This window comes from Nicotiana tabacum, chromosome 8 (assembly GCF_000715075.1).
Source record: "Nicotiana tabacum cultivar K326 chromosome 8, ASM71507v2, whole genome shotgun sequence".
Taxonomy (NCBI): domain Eukaryota; kingdom Viridiplantae; phylum Streptophyta; class Magnoliopsida; order Solanales; family Solanaceae; genus Nicotiana; species Nicotiana tabacum.
Genome location: NC_134087.1, coordinates 25,812,253 through 25,832,422, shown reverse-complemented (window position 1 = coordinate 25,832,422; position 20,170 = coordinate 25,812,253). Strand labels below are relative to the sequence as shown.

The 20,170-nt window shown below is 34.5% G+C and overlaps 1 protein-coding gene across 6 annotated transcripts; it reads right to left on the bottom strand.

Annotated features, from left to right (window-relative positions):
• Positions 1-9,041: 9,041 nt before the first annotated feature.
• Positions 9,042-17,646, bottom strand: LOC107786868 (uncharacterized). 6 transcript variants are annotated; one of them, XM_016608369.2, is made up of 7 exons: positions 17,360-17,646; positions 16,147-16,254; positions 14,295-14,377; positions 13,916-14,090; positions 12,978-13,135; positions 12,093-12,159; positions 10,850-11,236 (listed from the first exon to the last, which is right to left on the bottom strand). In XM_016608369.2, the coding sequence occupies exons 4-7, from the start codon at positions 14,045-14,047 to the stop codon at positions 11,138-11,140; spliced, it is 456 nt and encodes a 151-aa protein (XP_016463855.1). In that variant the 5' UTR covers positions 14,048-14,090; positions 14,295-14,377; positions 16,147-16,254; positions 17,360-17,646; the 3' UTR covers positions 10,850-11,137. The 6 variants fall into 6 exon arrangements, with proteins under 6 accessions (XP_075075206.1, XP_016463855.1, XP_016463856.1 ...); XM_016608370.2 differs by lacking the exon at positions 16,147-16,254; XM_016608367.2 differs by lacking the exon at positions 14,295-14,377 and having other exon boundaries at positions 17,360-17,645.
• Positions 17,647-20,170: the final 2,524 nt, after the last annotated feature.

Here is a 20,170-nt window from a genome sequence, read left to right as displayed (position 1 = left end):
GCTTCTTTTTCTTTTTTTTGACAGGTGGGTATGATGGATCTTCATTTAATTTGTGAGTAATTACCTCCGGTGGTATACCTATCATAGCTTAATGGGACCAAGAAAAACAATTTGTGTTAGCCTTTAAAAATTCAATCAACTTACGTTTCATCTCTAAGCTGAGGTTAGTTCCAATATAGAGTTTTCTGTCCGGCCAATGTACAAATAGTACCACAACTTCCAATTCCTCGATTGTTTTTTTGATGTTTTCATTTTCTTCTGGTTCTTGAATAGTATCAGGCCTTGAGTCTACATCTATTTGCCCGTCTTCAGTTGAGGTTCGTGTTGCTGCATCCTCAACTGAATTTTGTGATTGCTATTTTTCTTCACTTTTTGCGCTTGAATCTGCCACGGAGTTAATGCTTCGAGAAGCTTGTTGGTCACCACGGATTTTCTATATTCCCTATTATGAAGGAAACTTGATAATTTGATGTAAAGTAGATGGAACAACATCCATTTCGTGAATCCATGGTCTGCCGAGAATCATATTGTAAGCCATATCCATTTCTACTACTTGAAATTTGGTGTCTTTGACTACTCCTTCTGCGAATGTGGTGAGTATTATCTCCCCTTTTGTTACGACGCTCGAGTTGTCAAAATCAGACAAGGTGTGTGCCTTGCGTATCAGCTTATCATTGGCTTGCATCTCGTTTACCACTCTCAACAGAATGATATTCACAACACTACCTGGCTCAATCAAAACTCGTTTTACATTAGTGTCATGAACAATTAAAGATATTACCAGTGCATCATTATGCGGGGTCAGTACGCCATCTACATCATCAAATGTTATACTATCTTCTTCCAAAACCTGTCGAACTCGCTTCCCGTGGGTAACTATAATTTTTGACAACATCTTTGATGTCATATACATTATGCCATTGATCTCTTCCCCTCCACTTATGACATTAACCGTCCTTTTTGGTGAAGGAGGTTTTGGCGATTCCTGCCTATTCTTCATATATGCTTGATTTCCCTTTTCACTAAACAATTTAGTTAAGTACCCTTGTTTTAATAAATGTTCCACTTCACCTTGTAACAATCTGCAATCCACAGTTTTGTGACCGTGATCGTTGTGAAACTCGCACCAATAGTCGGGATTTCGCCTGTTTGGGTTTGATCTCATTTCTTTTGGCCAGCGTACCTTGTCTCCCATACTTCTTAAAACAGCCACCAACTCGGATATGCTAACATTAAAACTGTAGCGCCGATTTTTGCTTTCGAGCTTCTGTCATCATCTCGTGTATCTCGCATGTTTCGTTCTTTTCCGAACCTTGATGATGAACCTGACTCTCTATCTCTTGATCTAGGATCATACCTTGGGTTTTCCTATTTCGAACGAGAATCCCTTCCTGCTGGACCCATGTAAGGTTCGTACCTATTTTTATCGGACCTTTTTCAGTTTCAGCTCGTCTTGAACTCACTTTTTCATCTTTTCGAGACTGAATGATAGTGTCCTCTTCTATCCGCAGTTTTGTGTTGTATCAATTATAAATATCATTCCAAGTTATTGCTGGAAATTCTTGCAAGATTTCTTTGAGTCTCCTCGTGCCTTCTGGGCTTTTTTCATTTAGATTACTGGCAAAGGCCATAGCCGCTCAGTTATCAGGTACACGTGGCAACATCATCCTTTCACGCTGGAATTTGTCTATGAATTCCTGAGCAGCTCCGTATCTCCTTGTTTTATCTTGAAAATGTACTCCATTCGCTTTTCAACTTTTTGAGCTCCCGAGTGTGCTTTGATAAATGAATTTGCAAGCTCAGCAAAAGAATCAATAGAATTCTCAGGTAAAAGAGAGTACCATGTCAATGCTCCCTTCGTGAGTGTTTCTCCAAATTTTTTGACCAACACTGATTCAATTTCTTGCTTGGTCAAATCGTTGTTTTTTACTACATTTGGAAATGTAGTTACGTGATCTCGTGGATCAGTTGTTCCATTATATTTCGGAATATCGGGCATCTTGAATTTCTTTGAAATTGGTAAAGGAGCGGCACTTGGCTTCCAAGGTTATTGAGAGTATTTCTCCATATCTATCCCCTTGATTACAGCCGGCACTCCAGGTATGTGCTCTATGCGATCGCTCTTCTCCTTGAGCTGTTTCTACAAAGTTAGTACTAAACGTTACAAATCAGAATTAACTGGGTTACCTGACCCTCCATCACGAGATTCGCTGGGAGTTCCTCCACTGCCTGAGTTAACGAGTCCTGAGAGAGGATTTTCTAAGGTGTTTTTGTTTGGAGTTGGTGTTGGTGGTATAACCGGAAACTGGTTAGCAAAAGCCTGAAGATCATTGTCGGCCTGTTGAGTGATTAATTTTTTCAAAATTCCATCAATAGCCTTATCAATCTCGAACTGCTCCTTCATATTTGATTTGAATCTGGCAGGAGACCCTTCTCGAGAATGTCGAAGAGAGTTTCGTTGTGAGGTGACTGGAGTTCCATCACCTTGTTGATTCTCCTGAATTTGCTAATTTTGTTGGTGCTGTAAATTTTGTTGGTCGTTGTCGTTGACATTTGACATGATTATTTTGACAAAAGAGTTGATTTAGAAAGTAAAATATTATCAGATTCTCGGCAATGGAACCAATTTGTTTAACCAAAAAATAGGAATTTCGGTCAAAGCGTAATTTTAGAAGAACTCGGGTTACTGATAATCAAATAAGGAAATAATTACGTAACAAGAGAAGAAAAATTGGACTGAGAAGTAGCCGAGTAAGCAATTTAAAGCAATGCAAACAAGTATATTCCAATAATAATCAGTGTGTCCAATACAAATGTTATTTCTCTCCTTTTATAGCTATTTCTAAGTACTACGTTTCTTTTCTCTCATAATAGAGTCATTATGAGCTATTAATGGCATTAATAAAACGTTATAATTGCAATCGTAACTGTTTCGTGAAGATTCTATAACATTTCCCATCATTTATGCTCATTAATTGCAGATAATACGTATCTGTACTTTTTGCTATCTAGGTTCATTCCAGCGATGTCTATTCAAATTATCAAGAGATCTGAGTAACCGTTCTTTCTTGTTTTCTTGAACTTTTGCCCATACCTATTAAGGCTCGCGTCTCCTTAAATATTCTTTGATAGTTGTCACTATTTTATTGATCCACGTGTCTTATCATTTCAGCCACATAATTAATTCCAAATGTTAACTCAATTTTCTCTAATACAGAGATAGCTTTGTGTATTGCTTTCTCTCATTTGTTATCATCTGAGAGCTTCAATAACCCTGGCCGCCGCAACTTTCTCTCAACACAATACCACCACTGTCAACGGATCATTGTTCATAAAAAGGGAATTAGTAATTATGAAAAATCAATCAACTTATTTTCTATGAAAAATTAAAATATATTGATAGTGAACGTAATTTTTCATTCAGTTCATCTTTTTTACTTCACTTTTCAATTATCCTTGTGTTTGCGATTTGGAAATATAGGCTATGTCATCGAAGCAAATAAAATATAGAACGATAAAAATTTGTGCTATGGATGGATGAGGATTTCTTAGACCTTGAAATTCTACCATTCAGTGCTAATTTCAAATAGGTGGATAATAAGCTAATAGACCACGTGCAAATGCAAACAATAAAGTGTTAAAATAATTAGTGGAACAAGGCAGCAATGTGGAATATTGTGGTGTTAAAACTCAAAACCAAGCATTACTAATTCATTAGGAATAATTTTATAACATTAATGAACTCAGTATACATGTCATGGTCACGAAAGTACAGTAAAATGATAAAAACTCAAAACACATTTAATTCATCACCCCAACTAAATCTAGGACGGTGAAAAAAATAATCTAGGAATGCTAACTATTACTTTTATATACATAATGGCTTATTCAATTATTTGACTTCACTCTTTGTCATAACCACTTCGTACAACTCAATATGTGTCGTGCAAAATTATGAATATGATAATAAAATATTGAAGTTCGAATTAAGGAAAAAACGAATAAATAAATAAATAAATAAATAACAGATTAATAATGCATGATTTTCTACAAAACTAGATTGATGATGTGCTTCCTGGTTTCTATGATTTGCATGTTATGTCTATTATTTCGCCCTTTTTTTTAAGAAGAAAAAAGAAAGGAAAAAGACTTATCCATAACTAATGTAAGCCCACATGGGGTTCTTCATCCTAATAAGAAAACTCTGGCAAATATATAATTGCATACAGAGCATAACAAACCTCCATGTGAGACATTGGGTCCACGTTTGCTCGTGTCTGTTTCTTCACAACCATGTAATAAGTTACTTTGGCATGTATGAGTAGCTATCATGAATAGAAATTTCAAAAGTTAATTGGAGACGAGAAAAGTTGGTCGAGAGAAGGGATAAAGGACAGGCGGCAAGCTTTCAATACTTTCTGCCTATTCGATCTTAATACTAATTACATTTTTGTAAACATTGCAGAGGCGCCTTATTTGGTCACCCTATTTAACATATACTCATTTTTTTTAAAAGTTATAACTTGTACCTACTTTTTAAACAACTCCGGGCTCTTTCTCCTCCTCCTTCATTTTCTTCTTCTTCTCCTTCTTCTTTTTCTTCTTCTTCTTCTTCGGATGACAATGATTTTACATGGTGGTTGTGAATATATTTTATGATGTTTTACAATGGTGAGTTGTTATGACGCTTTATTTTCTACTATTGCTTAAGGTTTCTTCTACTTCTTTTTCTTAATTGCAAAATGGGTTCATTAGATTTATTGTTGCTTTGACAAATTGATGATTGGAGTTTGTTCCTAATGATATTTGGAGGTTATGTTTTAAAGTTGAGCTCATTTGGAGTAGATTTAGGTATGAAATTGTATATTGGATTGTTATAATTCGAAGAACAAATTTCTGTTTTTGAGCAATTTGCACTCCAGGCCTATTTGGCCTTAAATGCATGAAGACGCTAGTTGCACTTCAGACCTTTTGGCCTTAAGTGCATCTGAAGTGCAATTGTTCACTTCAGACGTATTAGCCTTAAGTGCAGCAAAACGTGTGTTGCATTTCAGACTTTTTGGCTTTAAGTGCATCTGAAGTGCAAATTTTCACTTCAGACTTATTGGCCTTAAATGAATGAAAATATTTGTTGCACTTCAGACTTTTTGGCCTTAAGTACATTTGAAGTGCAAATTTTCACTTCAGACTTATTAACCTTAAGTGCATGAAACCATTGGTTGCACTTCAGACCTATTTGGTCTTAAGTGCATTTGAAGTGCGATTTTTTCACTTCAGACTAATTTTTTTTTAACTTCAGACTCGATAAATCTGAATTTGATCGTAAAGTGGGTACGCTTGCAAACTTTTTTGCAAAATGGGTATAGGTTAAATTGTGACCCCAAAACCAGATATAGATGCAAAAGCCCCTATATTTTTCACCTTTTTATTAAACCATAAGGAACCTCGAGTAATTTACTAGACAAATTCAATTGTCGTTACGATACCTTTCAACAACAGAAAAGACTTATCTTCCTGAAGACACTTTGAAGAGAAGAAAAATAGCAGCTAGTGCACGAAGCATCCTGCATTCACGCAAGGTCCGAGGAAAGACCGCACCTCAATAAGATATAATGTAGACAGTCTACCCTAATGCAAACATGTGACGGATAGATTTAGCAGTAGACACCCCAAGAGATCTTCACAAGGTAGGCTAATAAAAAGGAGAAAATCTCACTTTATACCCATTAAATTCAAACTATTTACCCTTAAATACCCATACCTAAACTATTTACTTTTCCTACCTATGCAATCAATACTATTTACCCGCCCAGATGGTTTAATAATTGTAACTGTGAGCTGAATCAGGAGTAAAGCTTATTGCTAAAAGAAACTCCAATCCAACTTCAACAATGAAATTCGCTGTTTCAAATAATAATGAGTCTCCAATTTTAAAGATTCTTTTTTCACGCAAAACTTAGTTTAAAAGACGAGTTAGGTTCTTCTATTTTTTGTTCTCCCTTTTGGTTCTTTTTTTTCAATTAGATAATTTGTTCCTGACAAAGTAAAATTTATATATTTATAAAGAGAAAATTGGCATGCAGCCAAACTTGAGGCATTCGTATAAATAGGCATTCAGTGTGTTCACAAGGTTAAAATCGAGCACATTGAACTTCTTTAGTATCTTTTTTCTATAGCTTTCTTAAGAGATAAAAGTTACATATTTTTGGAGATTTATTGTACAAAAATTTAAATCCATTATTGACAGATCTTGAAGCTTGAAACTCATAACTTGGTTTGTTTGAATTTTTAATTGTTTTGATCCGATCCTGTATGGGTTAGTTTGGAAAGTTGATTGGAGGTTGTAGCTAAAGTTTTAGTCAATTTGGTGGAGATTTTGTAGTAAATTTTAGAAATTTGGGTTGAAATATAGTTGAACCAGAGAAGAAGACGAATTTGTATTGTATACCCAAATAGTATACAAATATACCATTTTAGTATACAATTCATTCCAACTATATACCATATTAGTATAGCTATATAGTATATTGGTATCATATGCTAGTTGAATTATTTTTTGGTTGTATTAGCTGCATTTAATTGGTACAATATTTGATTTTCTTTTAATAATAGTAATATAGTACAATATCTTGAAATACCTTATTATATTAATATGTGGTACACTAGTTTTTTATTTTTCTCTTTATGCATGTGTGTTATGTAATAGTAGTATAGTCATATAGTTGTCGGGAATTAACTAGTAAAACTGTATACCATGTTCGCATAGTTATATGCCATATTGGTATCATATGGTAGTTTGAACATTGTTTTGGTTGTTTTAGCTGAATTTTAAGTGAATTCTATTATGAAATTATTTATATCAACATGAGTTGCAATAATGCTGGAATTTTTAAGCGTTGGTGGACATAAATTATGTGTATTAATAGTTTTTATAGTTATAAGCAATCGTTGGAATGACCCCATACAACTATATACCCTCTTAGTATCCGAAATGAGCAAGTTGTTTTGTGAATATTTAGCTTGTAATACGAGCATGTAATTTTCTCATACTTTTATTGTGTCCTTTAATGTTTTGGTAGAGTAATATAGTCGCAGATAGTTGTAGCAATATTCTAGAGAATTCATATGCTCTGTTGGTATACATATATACCATATTGGTATCACATGGTACTAGAAGTCTTTTTCGCTACTTACACTTTTGTTGTATTTTTTAGTATTTTATTATCATTTTTATTCTAACTAGTATATATGGAGATTCGGTTGCCGTAGATTATGTTTTCTTGCTCTATAACTGGTTGTATTACTGCTAATGGTAGAGTGTGTATTGATATTTATAGGGAAGGAGATCAAGGTTTGCATGACAATCACGTGTTGATTCTTAGAATCTGATTATGTAATTTATGGTGCTCAAAAACAGTATTCAGTGTACTAGATCAAGTGACAACTGATATTATTTCAGTTTAATAATTGAATTTAAAAAATGAGAAAGAAAAAAAAGGTATATTGTACTAGTTATATTAAAAAAGGTGAACAAATATTTACTATATCAATTATTTTTCTTATTGTATAAAAAAAGTATAATAAAAAATAATGAAAAGGTAAATGAAATTAGATTATGAAGAGAAAAAGAATATAAAAAAAACAAGAAGTTAAATGAAATTAGAAAAGGAAAAAAGAAAAAAAAATAAGAAGAAAACGAGAAAAAAGAAAAGCAGAAAAGAAAAAAAAAGAAAAAAGGAAGAAAAGAAGCATAGAAATAAAAAAGAAATAGAGAATAAAGAAAAAATTCCCCACAAAACTACTATGGATAGGAAATATAATTAGTTTATGGGTAGAAAAATAAATGGATAGATAAGGGTAAATAGTTTTGTTTTTGTGGGTAGCTGTGTCAACCCCAATAAAAAGAGCTGCAGGCGATAAAGAAAGACGCAAGATTCCGTGGCTCTATTCTTTTTTGATCGTAACACCTTAATAACTTACAAAGAGAATCAGCCAGCCAATACCAATCATGAGACCAACAAGCCAAAAATAGAATTATAGAAAGAAGGTATCAAACACCAATTGGGTTGTATCGATTTGTCATTCAAGTGAACAGTTTTTATGGCTAATCTTCTTGCCAAAGAAATCTGGCAAACGAAGTGAGAAAATTGTCAAGAACATTTTTGTTGATGAAATAGGACTAACAAAATTCATCGAATACGTTTATCTCCATCTAACATTCATACAACAGGTTGATTAGAGCACAATTCAATCGCCAAAAAATTACTATTCAAGTTGCAGTTTTACACGTTCAAAATTCCGCTCATGGTTAATCCTAGTCATTTAGGCATATTGATCATGTTAATCCAAGTACTCTTTTTTCAACTTTTACTTCAAATACTTTTTTTTAACTTTTACCAAAAAAAATTCCGAACACCTACGATTTGCACGCTATTTGGAGTAGATATACTCATGGGCGTCTTAAAAGAAATTGTAGGCCATACAAAAAAGGACAGAAATGGTGGTGACCAGAACCCGTTGGTTGTAATTGTTCACCATTAGTAGGCCTCACTACGTAATAGCCCGACAATACTTTTATTCAGCAAATATTCTGTAGAACCCAAAACAGATAGCACAGCAGTTATGATAAAGATTTCTTTCGACTAACCTTTCACATTAACTATAACAGTATATGACCACCAATGGGTGTGTGACTTTGTGTAAGATACATGAGATTCATCCACCCTTAATCACAGGTATCGGGCTTGAGTACTCGAAATGGAAAAACTCCTGATATGAAGCACTTCAACTTTAATGGGCCCTATAAAATGCGAATCTGCAATAGTCGGACCAGCAGGTTCCAAATACCATATGGTTATTCCCCAAAAAAGAAAAATAAACCAGAAGTGGGGTCTTGGGAGGGTAGTGTGTATGCAGACCTTACCCTACTTCGGAGGAGTAGAGAAGCTGTTTCCGATAGACCCTCGACACAATAAGATTGAAAACGAGACAGTGTAGCAGTAACAGCAAAGGAATCCAAAAAGATAACACCAACAACGCAATAACCAGAAAATAGAGAGAAAAGTAATAATAAACAACAACGGCGCAGTACTACATACACAATGGAATAATATGGACACAACAAGAGCCACTAACATCCTAAGACAAAACACTTCTAGACTAGCTTCCTACAACCTAACCTACAACCCTAAAGAAGTACAGTGACAAAAACGTTTTTCTAGAACTGTTTTCCATGACAATTTTATTAGTAGGGAGAAAGGTTCTTCACCTTTATCACTTTGCATCGTTCCACTCCATCAGAAATTGATGCTTTCTGACTGCTACGGCTTTCTAGCAAGTAAAATATCCAAGTGAAATGTCCTGATATTACATTAATTCAAGAAGACGTCTGCACATTTGACTCCTACATCACTGTGCTGCTATCCACTTCCTCACGTTGATAAAAAAAATTCAATAGAGTTTTCTCATTTCAGTGATAATTCAAAACCCACCCAACTTACTCCACAGGTTAGTAATGGTTATATAGTTGTCCATAAATAATGGCCCTCGGACACTGAGTTTTATCCTGCAATTCAGTGATGGTTGATCAACCATCAGTAATAAGAAAACAATGTTGAAAAGAACCTCCACTTCCAACCAAGAGGTTGTGAGTTCGAGTCATCCCAAGAGCAAGGTGGGGGAGTTCTTGGAGGGAAGGATGCGAGGGTCTATTTGGAAACAGCCTCTCTACCTCAGGGTAGGGGTAAGGTCTGCGTACACACTATCCTCCCCAGACTCCACTAGTGAGATTATACTGGGTTGTTGTTGAAAAAGCAAATCAGATCAGATCAGTTAAGTTTGGTGAGTTAAATATAAAGAAAATGTTTTCCGTGACAAATGTTCTATAAGATTTTCCAGAAGAAAAGTGGTTGTCCCACTTTCTAGAATTTGGTTGGCAAGTTGAAATCCAGAAAATATTAATTAAAGATGGATGATAATGTCAGTAAATTGAATACTGTCTTGATGAAATTTTTGAGTATAAAGATTGATAATTACGTCTAACTGTTGGTTGGACCAAATGATATGGAGTAAGATTTAAATGTTTGAAAAGAAAATGAAAAGGGAGGGAGTATGCTTTCCCCCTTTTGATAGAAAATTTTCTTGTAACCAAATACTAAAAAATGATTTCCTCGTAAAAAATATTTTCCATGAAATTCTTCTCACTCATACCAAATATGCATGTACAATTTCATTGTTTTAGAATTTAGACCAAACACATCAATTAGCGTTTCAAAAGCACGTATAATTTCAATGTTTTAAAATTTAGACCAGACAATAAGCGCTTCAAAATATAAATAGACCATATCAATTTTTTATTTTTTTTTAGTTTCTCACCCGGTATCCGGTACCCGCATTGGAGCCCGACTATTGGCATGGATAGTATCCAATTAGTTAAACTCTATCTCAAATTGCTCAAGTTGTGGATAGCTGCAATATGCTATTTTAATAACAAAAATGTGAGAAAGGAAAGAAAAGGTTGGAGGAAGTTCAAGCAAAACATAACAGCTATAGGTACTTAAACAATAGAAAGTTACGGATATCTAAGACTTGCATCTTCTTATGCATAAAAACCTATAGGATTCCGGGGTAGCTAATACATTCTTCTGATGTTATCGATATGAAACATGATAAGATACTAAATGAAGTTTGCCTATTTCATGAGCTAAACCATGAACCATGTGAAGATTTCACAAATCAGCTGAATCATTATGGTATGATAAATAATTCGATGGCGTAAATAATGGACTAGTTAACTCAAACAGGAGAAGAAAATAAAGGGAGACTAGCACAAGGCGTAAGAGGAATCATATCAAGTAAAATTAGCCGACATAAAATTAGAAACAAAGGTGTTTCAGCTAATACATTTGTATAGCAACTGAAAATATTGGAATTCTCTCTGGAGGAAGGTGATATGAATCATATTGGTAGGAGAAATCTTTCAATGACACAACAGTATAAAGTAATTCACTAAAAGAGGACAAGTAATTAAGAGAGACTAGGCCCAGAAATACTGAAGAGGAAGTGTTGCTCATCAAACTAGGAAAAATGCCAAGTTAGGGGAACTTGTCAACCTAATACTACAAACACAGCATACCTCCTAAACATCTTTGTACAGCAACTGAAACTTCGGTATTCTGTCTGGGGGAAGGGGACAAGTCACTATGAGCTTGCCTTTCATGGCCCCTCTAAATATTGCCTGCTTTCAAGTAGGAATGCCAAGCTATTAGAAATGACTCCACAACCATGACTTGTGAAAAAAAGAAAAATAACCAGAGCAGAGCATCTGCTCAGCAGATTCAGAGAAATAGACTAAGAACTTTAAAGTGCGTGTTCCTGAATAAAGAACACAATCTTATGAACCTCGTAAACGCAGACTGAAGTAACAATCAGGAGTTCCATCAATAGTGAACTAATTGAAAAGGTCAACACTCTCAAACCAAATCTATCTGAAGCTAAAATTGTTCCCCAATGATTTAAGTTGATACACGAAATAGTTGCTAGACTCCCAAGAAACGCTGCAAATTAGCAGATCTCCCTTCAAGATCTATGCAAATTAGAAATCTTCACACCATGGAGACGCAGTTAGATTCAACCAATCTTTCTTTTTTTACCGAGAAATCCATCTGGGGACAACCCTTAGGACCAAATGCCGCCTTCATAACTCGGGGATACTGGGGCCGCCCCTCTACCCTTCTCAACTTAGGTATTAGTCTTAGGTTGCATGGCGCAAGGGCTCGAACTTGTGACCTAAGTCACAAGTCCCTCAACCTTTGCCACTTGAACTAAGCAGTGGGGGTGCTAGATTCAACCAATCTTGATTCTTGCCCAGCTATATTCGACAACTGATGCCTCAAAAGTCAAAACTCAAAAGGAGGTAAAGATCTATTCATAATAACCAACTTACAATAAAAGGACTAGAAAGAAATCCAAGAATCTCAAAATTTGAGAGTGACAATATGAGCGGATCAAGAAAAAATAATATGCTCCAGAAAGAAAGATCTCCCTCCAAGAATCCAAGAATCCAGAAAGAAAATTGCAAGATTATCCCATACCTCTACTACATCAATGAAGTCTTGTTTTCTCTGAAATGCTCCAACCCATTTGGTGTGATCTGCACTCCTGGAGAACATGCATCTCAGAGAAGTATGAGCTTCAATCTTGACAAAGATCCATATTTAAAATAATAAGGGGAAAAAAGTAACCACATCAAGCGTCCTCCAACATATCTTAGAAATTGTTGTAGTGTACTTGTCGAATTTACTATATAAACTAGTCTTGCAGTATGATTAAACAATAAACAGACTGAGAAATAAACCTTTGTTTTTTTTAAATTAGACCGAGAGAAAATTTTTGGCATTATCGCGTATAACGTTTGGTAGAGGAAGAAAAAGAGAACCAAGTAGTGTAAACATGCCTTGAACATGCTACAATATCAGACATCCTCTACCAAGGGAGGATGCAAGTAGGAAGATGTGGCAACTAGATGGTTATCTGCAAATACTTGAGCAATAGAATAAATCATTCTTTTTCTTCTCTTTGTTTTAACTTTTAAGTGGCCTCTCCTGCTCTTTCTTTTTCCTAAAATTATGTTAAACATTCTCAATTATCTCTTCTCCCTTCTATTCAACAGAAAACAGAACAGAAATATGTCATTTTATTTTCCCCTGATTGAAGGACCCAAGAACTAGTTATCCGATTAATATGGACAACTTCCAGAATTTTGAATTGGTTTAATTTGCCAACAAAATATGTCTGGTATATGGTCAAGAGCATCAATTACAGTCTTATAAGGACTAAAGATATGCTGTGCTCCCAAAGCTCCATTGCGATGCAAGGGGGTAAGAGCCCGGATAACTCTTTCTTCAACTAAATTGAATTACATATACAACATAAAGAACATGTCTATAGCAGAAAAATTGAGCAAAGAGAAGGCATACCCAGAATCCATCTTCATATGATGGGCATTGAAGAAGAAAATGGTTGATGGTGTTAAGGTTATATCAAAATACTTGACATAAACTTGAACGTCCTCTGAATCAATATCAACTAAAGCCACAACCGCAAACTTGGACACTTCTCTCACAGATTTATACAGCTGCAGTCAACAAGATGTAATTAAGTAAACAAACCACTCAAAAAAGATAGAAAAAACTTATTCAGTGTTAAATTAACAGTAACAAGGCATAATTTTTAAACCATTCAAGTGTCCAATGCAACTCGTCAACGGGGCAAATCCACCAATTCCACAGCTATCAATAGCTTTCAACTAGAACTACATAAATATTAGTTGTGATTTCGAAAATATACACCCTTTGTCTCAATCTGTTCAGAACTATTACAACGTGTGGAGCCAAACAACTTTTTCTTTTCTTGCTACAATTTTTCAATCATCTTTTATAAACCTTTTAACTATAAAAATTTGTAAAGTGTAATCAAAGGCGAAGATAGCCTATAGTCAACGAATTCAACTGAACCCACCATTTTCAACACTGTATATAGATATATAAATACAAAATACCACTAAAATTTCAACAAATATTAAATTCTGAATACATAGTTCTAGAAGTTTAATGAGTACAGTGCTAAGAACCCTTAAGAGTTGGACAGAATAAATTCAAATCCAAGATCCACCTCTGTTGGTAGTACCAGATATTTACTGACCTGATCCTTAGCATATATAATTATACTAAGTTACACTCGTGGTCATAAATCAAAAACAAAAGAGTATATTGAGGTGGTAACTTTTGCCCTAATGGCTTCAAATCCTCAATTGGCCTCTGCTGGCCATATATTTAGTTCTCTGGGAAAAAATGAAGTATTTTTTCGATGAAAAATCAAAGGAACCAGAGCAAATAGATTAGGACGGAAGACGTACGATATCGTCAAGCTGGAGAGAAAGAGGATCAGAAGATCGGCCGAAACGGAGGACAAGAACTTTGTCGATTGTGTCTCTAATTATGGAATCCACTTCTTGCTTCTTTGTTAGCGTCCTCAATATGTAGTCCATCTTCCCTCTCCCCTTTTTTCTTCTGCTTCAAAATACGGCTAAACTGTAACGGAAAGACTTTATTAGCCTACTAGCCCAACGTGAACAATGTTTTGCTTTTCTGTTATACATTATGCTGACATTAAGTAAATAGTTGGAGCAGAGCTATGGTCAGACGTTTTTGAGTTTCAACGAAAACATGGATGCATGCACAAAAGGGTCTATATGTATTTACAAGAATATACAAAGAGTTTTCGTAGTAATTTACACAAAATGCGAAAGATTACAACTGCTGCAGGTTATGAAAAAGCATTGAGGCCATCTTTGTGCACTTAAAATCTGATAAAATATCTGTATGAACAACAAATTGAGAGTTAGTATAACAGAGCAATTGAAAATATGCAATTTGCACTAAGAGCGGTAAAGAGGTTGAACATACATTTTATTTTCAATTGTTCCAAATGAAGAGGTACTATTAGTGCTTCTTTCTTTACTGTGAAAATATTTAAAGTGTTCAGAGAAGTTTAACTGTTTCAATTTTTCAGATATTGTTGTTCATTTTTCACCCAACAAAACTTTTATCATATGTGAGCTTATTGTTTGGGTTTGAGGTTGTAAATGGATTTTGAACAGTTTGTCCAACAGGTACCAGCTGTTTCTGCGGCAAAAAGTTTAGACCACACTGAATAAATAAAATGAAGATTGGAACTTTAACTTTTTGTGAAAAGATGAATTCCCTATGTTTTAACAAATAAAAGTAGTCCAGCTGCTAGCTGCTAGCTGCTAGCAAAGAACAGAAAGGGTGAAAAAAAGAGTTCATAGTCACACACAAACAAGAGACAATTTTCAATTATGTAAAATTAAAGAAACCAAGGGAAAGAATTTATCTCCCAGACTATTGACCTCAATGTCTTTGGTGAAAGAAGAGAAGGAAGTTTCAGTATATATTATACATGTCCATTGTCTCTCTTCACGTTAAAAGGACTGGGATATTTGGTCCATCTCTTTCTTTGATCTGATTGTTCTAGTGTCATTTTAACCTTTGGCCGATATGAACACTAACATAGTACGATTAAAGCAGGTATTCTTACTGTCCATATGCACCTACGCCTGATACAATACTACTTTGCCATTATTTATAAAATATGGAGCATCTGCATCCTTTAAGAATAAAGCTTACAGACACAAAGGTAAATAACAAATTGACAAAGAATATGTGGGAAGGCCGATGAAGTTCAAATTTTACAGTCAGTTCGCAGATGTAATAAATTGTATAAGATTTTTTAAATTATTATTCTATATCCAAATTTCAGAATTTTCTAATTTCAGTAACTGTTAGACTATTTATATTCCTTTCTGTCCCCTTTTAACCAACTTCATTATTATTTGAGCAAAGTTATGAATGAGTCTGCTTCAAGTTGCAGTTTCCTTTCAATAATCTATAAACATATATGTGCTTGTGAAATTAACATTAATTCACATCTTCCTCTGCTTCAGAACTGATATGTACATTGAAGTTTCCCTCATTCTATATGTTGCTTATATTATGCCATTCAACATCGTTTATCTATTTCTTATCAGATTGAACACTAAATAGAATTGATTGAACGATATGATATCAATCTGTGGGCATCTCCCCCATCCTCACATCTAAGGCACGGAAATATGAAATTCGACATAAATTTTTTAAATAAATTCATGTTTTTTGTGTAACCCATGAGAGGAAAAAAAAAAACAAAGAAGGTCAGTGAAATTAAAAGGCACATCTGTTGGATTACACAGCTATCCCAAATTGTGAAACATCATAGTTGAAACTTATTTTTCTCAGTCAAAATCAAATTAACACAGTCCACAAACGTCAAATCGATTCATACTGCACTTTAAAAGAGTTGAAAAGGATGAAAAGTAGGATTAAATCCTGAAAAACGCGAAATGAAGCGCACAAAAAATAGAGGCGCAACAATATATCCTCAATTAGGTTAGAATTTTAAGCGAAAGCAAGCTAAATATGTCATGAAAGATTCAAAACATCTTAAGAATACCATCTTAACTTAAATAACATTTATAATCAGAAAAGGTTGGATAAACAGATCGATGGAAAAAAAGAAGTAAGACCTCACCTAATAATTGTAGAGGCAACATCAGCGAGAGAGAAGAATAAAACTGAAGAAAGTATCAAAATCTGGACAAAGAACACTTTAGAGGAAGGCGTTCGTGGATATGAATACCTAAAAGAACCCAACAATTTTGCTTTTAGTTCCTAAACGTGTCAAATGCCCATCAAATTTACCAAAATACCCATGAAAGACCCCAAGTTCCTCTCCTTAGCGGCTTCTATAATAGTACTCCCTCCGTTCCAGTTTAAGTGAACCTATTTCCTTTTTGGTTCGTTCCAAAAAGAATGACCCCTTTCTAAATTTGAAAACAATTTAACTTAAACTTACAATTCCACCCTTAATGAGAATTTTTTATAACCACACAAATACTCTGGACCCCTTTCTGACTTGTTTAGGACCACAAATTCTAAAAGTTTCATTTTTTCTTAATCTCCGTGCCCAATCAAAAAGGTTCACATAAATTGGAACAGAGGGAGTAGTAATTTGGCCAAGCTTCTTTTTTTTTTTTTTTTTTTTTGCCAAAAAAGGCTTTTTTCCAAAGTTAAAGGTGTTTGGCCAAAACTTTAAAATGGAAAAAAATGCTTTTTAAGGAGAAGCTGAAGCTGAAAAACATACATTTCCCTCAATTGTACTTTTTAGAAAAACACTTTTGAAAAAATGCATTTAAGAATACTTTTTAAAAGCTTGGTCAAACACTAATTGTTGCTCAAAAGTGCTTTCAAATTGATTAGCCAAACACACTTCTCATCAAAAGTGAAAAATACTTTTTAAAATAAGTTGATATTAGAAATTTGATCAAACAGGGTATACATTATATACATTAGAAATTTTGACAAAAATATATAATTTTGGCTTGAAAATTCCAGTAGAATGTAGCTGTTGCCAAAAGTATGTAAATCACAGCTCCGAAAGTAAAACTGAGGTAACAGGAAGTTAATGACACGCCGTTTACAGTTTGTTTATGAAAAAATCATTTAATAATGGGACTCTAAATGCACTTTATAACAGTGAGCCCGCACGCAAAATGCAATTTTCTGGAACATCTAATGGTTTAAAGCTGTAAAGAGGAAGAAACACTGTGATTATATCATGTCTGCATCTAGTACTAAGAAATACTTAGGTTTTGCACAAGTATTTATGTCCTAATGAAGCCAGAAAATCAACGAAAATGCAAATATAATAAAGGCTTGAAATTAGGATAAGTCCAGTGCCATACCTGTTCCCAGTTGGGGAGTTTTCGATGATACCGCAAAGCCTGGGATGAAGTTGAATGTTTATATAATCTCGGATAAAAAGAGCAATGCGAAGCCGCCGGTAATGGCGAACTCCTCCGTCGAAGGGATTTTGATCGGAAAACTTGAATTTGAATGTAGCGATTATTCCGGAGAAAGCGCACCACGAATCTGTCGGAGTTGGCGGCCGGAGGGTTTTTTTTATCGGGAAATAGAGGAGCACGTCTAATTCTAATTCAAAAATGTGAATTGAAAAAACAAATGCTGACTCACACCCCCTATAAAAAAAAATTGGTCAACCACCTCCTATAAAATTACACGAGGTAGTAACTTTTTTATGGAAATTTGAGCTATTAGGCCAATAAGAAGTGTATTAAAGTAGGAGTAGCAGTATAAAATTAGTTATTTAAGACAAAAATTCCTTATCAATAGAATTATATTTACCATAATGTTATAAATATATTATATTATGGATATTCATTTAGTACTCTATTGTAAATAAGCTTGTTCATATGGGACTTCGCCGTAAATATGTTTATCTATTTAGTACTCTATTGGAAATAAGTCTTCTGAAGAAGCCTATCACTTTGGTACCCGGTTATGGATAAATATTATTCCCGATAGAAGATTATTCATACCGGGTATAATAAGCTTATCCTTTCGGTACTCCATTATAGATAAACATTACTCCCGGTAAAAGATTATCCATACCGGGTATAATAAGCTTATCCTTTCGATACTCCGTTATGGATAAATATTATCCCTGGTAGAAGATTATCCATACCGGGTACAATGAGCTTATCCTTTCAGTACTCCGTTATGGATAAGCATTACCCCCACTAGAAGATTATTATACCTGGTACAATGAGCTTATCCTTTCAGTACTCCGTTATGGATAAACATTACTCTCAGTAGAAGATTATCTATAACTGGTACAATGAGTTTATCCTTTCAGTACTCCGTTATGGATAAACATTACTCTCGGTAGAAGATTCTCCATATCTGGTATAGTAGCAGCTTACACAACAACTTGCAGTAGCAGCTTCCTTTCTTCTATAAATAGAATAGATTTCAGTTCATTATGTACATTAGTTTGAATTTGAATAATATATCAATATCTCTCTATACTTGTCTTTACTTTACAGTCTTTATTTTATAATATGTTATCAGCACGAGACTCTGCCATCTCGAGCAAAAACTTTGAAAGTATTTGAGGTACGAACTTTCTTTTTCTATATAATGTCAAATCTTTCTAAACTTGAATTTGTAGCCCTTGATATAACGGGCAAAAGTTACATATCTTGGGTGTTTGATGCTGAAATTCATCTTGATGCGATGGATCTGGCAGACACCATTAAGGATAAAAATCTGGCATCAAACCAAGACGGTGCCAAAGCAATGATATTCCTACGCCATCAACTTGATGAAGGTCTGAAAATGGAATATCTCACTATTAAAGATTCAGTCATACTGTGAAATAATTTGAAAGATAGATATGACCTCCTGAAGATGGTCGTTCTTCCACAGGCACGATATGATTGAACTCATCTAAGGCTACAAGATTTTAAATCTATCAGTGAGTATAATTCTGCTATGTTCAGAATTATTTCCCAATTGAAATTATGTGGTGATAATATTACTGATCATGATATATTGGAGAAAACTTTCACCACTTTTCATGCCTCGAATATGCTACTGCAGTAGCAATATCGAGAGATGGGATTCAAAAAGTATTCTGAACTTATATCACATCTTCTTATAGCCGAGCAACATAATGGATTATTAATGAAAAATCATGAAAGCCGACCTACTGGTTCTTGTCCATTCCCTGAAGTGAATGAGATGAACTTACACCAAGCTAGACGTGGAAGAGTTCGTGGCCCCAGTTGTGGCCATAGCCGTGGTCGGGGAAGAAACTCTAATCATGGTAATAATAATGCACCAAAGAACCTTCCTCGCCACCAGCAGCGGAAAAGGAAGGAACAAAAGCATGAAGCGGTGCAAGCACCAAATGCAGAAAATGCATGCTTTAGATGTGGAGGAAAAGGGCACTGGTCACGTACCTGCCGTACGCCAAAGCACCTGGTTGAGCTTTATCAAGTCTCCCCGAAGAAGACAGAGAAAAATGTTGAAGCAAATGTTATTTCTGAAGATAATTTGACTTCATGCATTTGGATGTAGCTGATTTCCTTGCACTCCCAGAAGGAGAAACAAGTCATGTAATCGGTGGTGAATCTGTAGAAATGTAAATATTTTAATTTTTGTTATTTGTAATATATAGTATGGTTATGTAATTGTTGTACATAAAGAAAAATTATGATTTGATAATGATGTTTACTATAATATATCTTGTTTATGTTATTTTGAAGAATATGGATAACATTATTAGATCAACTTAAACTCCAGCAGAGTTTGCAAGAAATATACAACCACCAGAAGTGGTTATATGTCGTATATCTCATTGTAATTATATTTTATTAACCACCAGAAGTGGTATATGCCTATGATCACCAGAAGTGATAATTTAGGCTTTCTATGGTTACAATTGAAGATAAGCTACATAAATATTCTCTATATTAAATGCACGCCTGATTTGCTCCTGAAGTAGTAAATATTTTAAAAGAGGTTGAGGCATCACAATTTGATATGATTAATGCGCATTCAGATAATTATGTTCGATTTCCTGAAGGATGAGAACTTTTGATAATATTAATCCATTCCCTGAAGTGAATGTGACAATATTAATAAATTTGGTAAATGTGAACGCGCTCTTGATGTGAATATATTATAATTCA